This window comes from Bison bison, unplaced genomic scaffold, assembly GCF_000754665.1.
Source record: "Bison bison bison isolate TAMUID 2011002044 unplaced genomic scaffold, Bison_UMD1.0 scf7180017864374, whole genome shotgun sequence".
In the NCBI taxonomy this organism is placed as follows: Eukaryota; Metazoa; Chordata; class Mammalia; order Artiodactyla; family Bovidae; genus Bison; species Bison bison.
The window spans coordinates 403,108-409,149 of NW_011494946.1; the positions used below are offsets into that span (position 1 = coordinate 403,108).

Here is a 6,042-nt window from a genome sequence, read left to right on the forward strand (position 1 = left end):
CTTCTCCAGAGGATCTTCCTGACCCTGGGATCAAACACGGGACTCTTGAATTGTGGGCAGATTCTTACCAGCAGAGCCACCAGGGAAGCCCCCAGTATATGTAGAACATGACAAATATTCAAATACGCATTCATTAAAACTTGAAAGAGTTTAAAGAAAATCCCATATGTAAGTTTGAGTTTGCCACATTATTTTTAAAATCCAATATTCGGGGCTTCGCTGGTGGTCCAGTGGTTGGGAGTCCATCTGCCATCGCAGATGACACCAGATTCGATCCCTGGTCCAGGAAGATCCTACATGCCTCTGGGAGGCTAAGCCTGAGCCACAACTACTGAGCCCTGGAGCCTGTGCTCTGCAACAAGAGAAGCCCTTCCAATGAGAAGCCCTCGCATCGCCACTGGAGAGTAGCCCCACTCACTGCACCTGGAGAGATGCCACACACGACGGAGACCCAGTGCAGCCAAAGATCACTAAATAAATTTAAAAATCCATCATGCATTATTGTATAACTCATTCCAAGCTTTAATATATTTACTTGAAATACTCTTTAAAGTACAGTTATTGAAGTGTAAGTCACACTTTTAAGATGGTCCTTACCACAGCTGCCAAACGTAACTTCACAGATTTTTTTTAAAGGAGTTCTTAAGCACTGAGAGAACTACATGCAGTTCGCAGGTACTTTCACAAGCCAGGACGTAAAACAGGCGCTCTCCACCAGAGAGAGGGCTGTTCATTCCTTGAACAGGCCCTGTCGACAGTGAAGTCAACAGGCCCGCAGCGGGGAGGAGACCCCTGGCTGAACCCACCCTGAGGGGACCGCCTTGTGAGAAGTTGGGCATCACGTGCTCTAGAGCCCAGAACCACATATTTCAAGTAATTTTCTTGCCCTCCAGTCTTCTAAAGAGGGGTGGAAGGAGAGGGTAAGAGAGGAGGCAAGGATAAGGGAGAAAGAATGAGGAGAGATGGGGGAGAGGAGGGAAGAGAAGGGCGTGGCTCGCGCACAGAGCTGCGCTCCAAGCCCCGCCCCCGTTTCCCAGGTAACCGGGTAAACAGACCTTGCCTCCTCTTCCCTGCGAACCCCGCTAGGTGTTGAACGGGCAGGGACCCAGGGTGGAGATGTGCTCTTTTCTGAGAGTGCCGTCCCCCAAAGGGTTGGAGCCCTCCAAGGGGTTAGGAGCTCCCCTCCAGCCCGGTACAGCTTACCCCTCAGAGATGAGTGCCCTTGGACCGGGAATGACGGTGTCTGGGAGGAAATCTCCCCTGAGCATGGAGGTGGGACTCGCCCCGGAAGGAAAGGATGACTTAGAAGAGAGGAGAGTCTTCATGGGAACAACATCTCCCACGGAGCTGGGGCTCAGAGTGGGCTTAAGAAAAGATTTCCCATGTAGTAAGACATATGAGGAGAGGATGGCATCACCAGAAATAAGATCTCCATCAAGCAAGGGGCTTGAACTGAGATTGAAAAGACAGAATATTTCTAGGACCGTCATGGATGGGAGTAATTTAGGAGTCCACAGGGTCTCAGCCTCACAGGAAACAAAACCTCCTCTGAGTGCGTTGCCCGGAAGAGTGGGTTTAGAAAAGGAGCGTTTTCTGGCAGGGTATTGTCCAGGAAGGGTAACACAGCCTCCACTGGGCCAGGGGTGTGAAAGTCCACAGGCTTCAGGGGGCAGGAGATGTCCTGTGACTGGTGACCCTGAAGGGTTCGGGGCGTCAGTGAGCAAGCTACCGGCTTTGGGGATGGAGTGTAGAGGGGAACTGGGAGGAGAGTCCGCCTGTGTGGTGATGAAGCCCAGCGCAGAGACAGAGCCTCCTGTGGAGGTGAACATGGGGCTCACCCGCCCGGAGGAGCCGGCTGAAGTGGAGTCTCCAGAGCCCCAGACGGGCTTGGTGATGGAACCTCCTGCATGGCAGTTGGCCCAACAACCTGAGGAGCAAAGGGAAGCTGAGAACACTGAACCAGGAGTAGAACCTCCAGATCGCATCAGACCCATATACTCTGGGAAATTTTTTGATCGGATGCCTTGCTGGCCAAGTGTAAGTTTTTTTCCTAACACTTTCCCCCTTTCTTCTTTGACTTACATTCCATCCCTCAGTCTGCACCTTCTCAATCTTCTTTCTCCAGTACATGTTGTATCCTAGTATTCACGTAGCTTTTTTCAGAAACATTTTTCTTTTTCCATTCATTATTCTGTGACTTATTTGTTCTTTCAGTTAAGACTTGTGACCATTATGCTGGGTCCAGGGCACTAACAAATGAAAAGCACGTGGTCCCTACCCTGTGGGTTTAGGTTGTCACTCCAATGATGAAGACGATAACTAAACAAATATTATGTAGATATCTATATGAATAGAAAACAAATGTGATTCTTCCTTAATAGAGGTTCACTGTAAACATGGAGCTCAATGGAAAATTTGGACAGTTTTGTTTGGAGGAGATGGCAAAGTCTTTACAGAGCTAGTAGTACTGGAGCTTATTTAGAAAGGGGACTTCCTTGGCCGTCCAGTGGTTAAGACTGTGACCCCAGTGCAGGGGTCATGGGTTCAATCCCAGGTTGGAGAATTAAGATCCTGCATGGACTGTAAGGAGATCAAACCAGTCCATCCTAAAGGAAATCAGTCCTGAATATTCATTGGAAGGACTGATGCTGAAGCTGAAACTCCAATACTTTGGCCGCCTGATGCGAAGAACTGACTCATTTGAAAAGACCCTGATGCTGGGAAAGATAGAAGGTGGGAGGAGAAGGTGACTACAAAGGATGAGATGGTTGGATGGCATCACTAACTCAATGGACATGAGTTTGAGTAAACTCCAGGAGTTGGTGATGGACAGGGAAGCCGGGCATGCTGCAGTCCATGGGGTCACAGTTGGACATGACTGAGTGCCTGAACTGAGTCCTTAAAAAAATGTGTCAGTATTTGTCAGTTGGGAAAAAGGGTTGAGGCACCTTGAGCCAAGAACGGCATACAGCATGGCCAAAACTTCTTGAGTCGGGAGATATAAGCAATTCTGTTTAGCCAGCATAGCGGTAGGAGATGAAGAAGAAATCGAAAGGTCCACAACGCAGGAGTAAAACACGTGGGGAGAGAGCAATGGTGGGTCTTCACGAGGGAGGAAATAAAGACAGTTTGCTTTTTGTAAAGATATATGTGTTATCAATAATAATGGTGGACTGGAAGGGAAAGATATTGAATAGTTAGGCTATTTCAAGGTAATGATGGCCTGAAAGTAATGCGGAGTTAGAAAGAATGGATAGGAAAGAGCCATTCTGAGAAGCTTTCAGGAGACGGTATTGTTAAGAATTGCCATCCAGTTGTGGATCTATGTGGTGAAAGACAGGGAAGTTGATGGACAACTTAGGAGTTTCTCTGTTGATAATGAGACATCTTCCGGTTTGGTGGCCCATGAGTATCTGGTGAACACCTGGAGCTTGCAGTCCTGAGTGTGAGACATCTGGAGGGTGCCAGATGAAACAGCCAGGGAGACAGCTGGAGCCGTGGGTGGGGGTAGGACGAGAAGGTCTGGGCAGGAACCTTGGGGAACCTGTGAGACTGTCAGAAGAAGGAATGTCAGCTAGGTAATTGTTTTATTTTCTTATTTTTTAAACATTTTGGCCTTGCCATGTGGCATGTGGGATCTTAGTTCCCCTACCAGGGATGGAACCTGCTCCTCCAGTGGAAGCATGGGGTCTTAACCACTGAATCCCTAGAGATGTCCCAACTACGTGAGTTCTTGAGGACAAGGATTTTCTCATATTTATCGCATAGCTTCATGGCATATCACAATGCCCAGCTTATAGTGGCCATTCAGTAAATATATGTTTGATAAATAGGAGGAGGGCTGGATGAGTGAGTGGGATAGAAGGAAAAGACAAGTTGAAGAGGGTGGTATTGAGGAACAGAAAGGGAGCACCCTTAAAATGTTCGGGGAATAAAGGAGAGATAGGAGAACACAGTTTCACTGAACTGGTCACAGGGATTCTGCAGAATTTTCTCTTTCTGCATCTGCAGACTTCTGTTCCCCTTGGGGCTCAGGGCGTTCTTTTGCCTCGGACCCCTTTACTCTCTGGTTCCCTCGTTGGGTTTCCCCAGCCACTCTCGTCTCACTTGGCCGTGCCTGCTTCTCCTTTCTGGATGGGTTCTGCAGTCTACGGCTTCAGACCTGACCTCACGTAGGAGCGGAGACCAGCTTCCGGTTTCCGATACAGGCAATTCTAAAACCCCTGCTTCCTCCTCCCTTTCACATCCTCCTTTCTAAATGTGAAAGGATAGGGACGAGAGCTTCAAGGAGAAAGTGACCAGCAGTGTTAAAAACGTCTGCGATAGGGGAAATAGAATAAAGATAAACCAGCTTTGGACATTCAGGGAACTAGTGACATTGTTAGAATTCAGATTCCAGTACACTGAAGAGTGAAATTAGAATTAGAGAAAAGTATTGTGAATTTTTTTTCCCCTGAAGAAGTGTGACAGTGAAGGGAATGGAGTAAGGATTCCGTTTAGGGATACATTTGTTTAGTGGATCGGGAGGGGAGTTTGAGATAACTCCAAGGAGCTGATGAGCCTACCCTAGGTAGGCAGGAGGGAGTGAAAATGGGACCACAGGCAAGAGGAGAGATGAGTTAAGACTAGAAATGAGACTCCTTTAAAAATACACCTGTAAATATTAAAATATCCGGGGTTTCCTTGGTGGTCCAGTGGTTAAGACTTTGCCTTCCAATATAGGGGGTGTGGGTTCCATCCCTGGTCAGGGAGCTGAGATCTCACATGCCTTGTGGCCAAAAAAGCCAAAACATAAAACAGAAACAGTACTGTAACAAATCAATAAAGACTTAAAAAATGGTCCACATCAAAAAAATCTTAAAAAAATTGAAATACTTACTTTCAGTATAAAACAAAGATAATAACACGGAAAATTGAGAAAACAGGAATGGAAACACACATAAGCTCATTACCGTAACACTTCTACTGGCGGAGAAGGCAATGGCACCCACTCCAGTACTCTTACTTAGAAAATCCCATGGATGGAGGAGCCTGGTGGGCTGCAGTCCATGGGGTCGCTAAGAGTCGGACACGACTGAGCGACTTCGCAGCAGCAGCAGCGTGCCTACTGGCACTTCGTTGCATTCACATTAGTCAACAGTTATTGGTGGCTTTACTATATCTACATTGCCACCCATGTTGCTTTGCAGGGATCAACTCTTTACAGGTGATGAAAATGAGGTGAATTAGATAATCTGGCCAAAGTCTTACAGCTAATAAGTGGTAACCCCAGGATTTGAAGTCACAACTTCCAATTTAAGGGTATAAGTTTTTGTGGCTTCCCTGGCAGTCCAGTGGTTAAGACTCTACCCTTCCAATGTAAGGTGTGAAGGTTCAATTCCTGGTCAGGGAACTAAGTTCCCACATGCCATGTGGCGTGGCTAGAAAAAAAGAATCTGAGTTCTAGACTGTACTATACTTCCTGTAACATTTTTATCCAAATTAATTTTCATGTAGTTGTTAACAGCAAGCATTAAAACTGTCTTTATTTTCACTTATTACTATTTAATACATTTTCAGAGTTGTTACAAAGAATTTTTTAGTGATTAAAAAAAGATTTCTTTAAGTTGATATGTGATTCTTTAGCCAATTCCTTCCCTTACTTTTTGGACAAAAGATTCAGTTCGGTTCAGTTCAGTTGCTCAGTCGTGTCCGACTCTTTGCCATCCCATGAATTGCAGCATGCCAGGCCTCCCTGTCCATCACCAACTCCCAGAGTTCACTCAGACTCACGTCAATCGAGTCAGTGATGCCATCCAGCCATCTCATCCTCTGTTGTCCCCTTCTCCTCCTGCCCCCAATCCCTCCCAGCATCAGAGTCTTTTCCAATGAGTCAACTCTTTGCATGAGGTGGCCAAAGTACTGGAGTTTCAGCCTTAGCATCATTCCTTCCAAAGAAATCCCAGGGTTGATCTCCTTCAGAATGGACTGGTTGGGTCTCCTTGCAGTCCAAGGGACTCTCAAGAGTCTTCTCCAACACCACAGTTCAAAAGCATCAATTCT

General features: G+C 46.7%; 1 protein-coding gene across 1 annotated transcript in view; it reads left to right on the plus strand.

Annotated features, from left to right (window-relative positions):
* Nucleotides 1–1,092: 1,092 nt before the first annotated feature.
* EFHB (EF-hand domain family, member B) overlaps nt 1,093–6,042 on the plus strand; it is a 68,258-nt gene continuing 63,308 nt past the window's right edge. Inside the window, exon 1 of the mRNA XM_010856709.1 lies at nt 1,093–2,037. Coding sequence (XP_010855011.1) covers nt 1,117–2,037 — 921 coding nt within the window. The 5' untranslated portion in view covers nt 1,093–1,116. The remainder of the gene's footprint in view (nt 2,038–6,042) is intronic.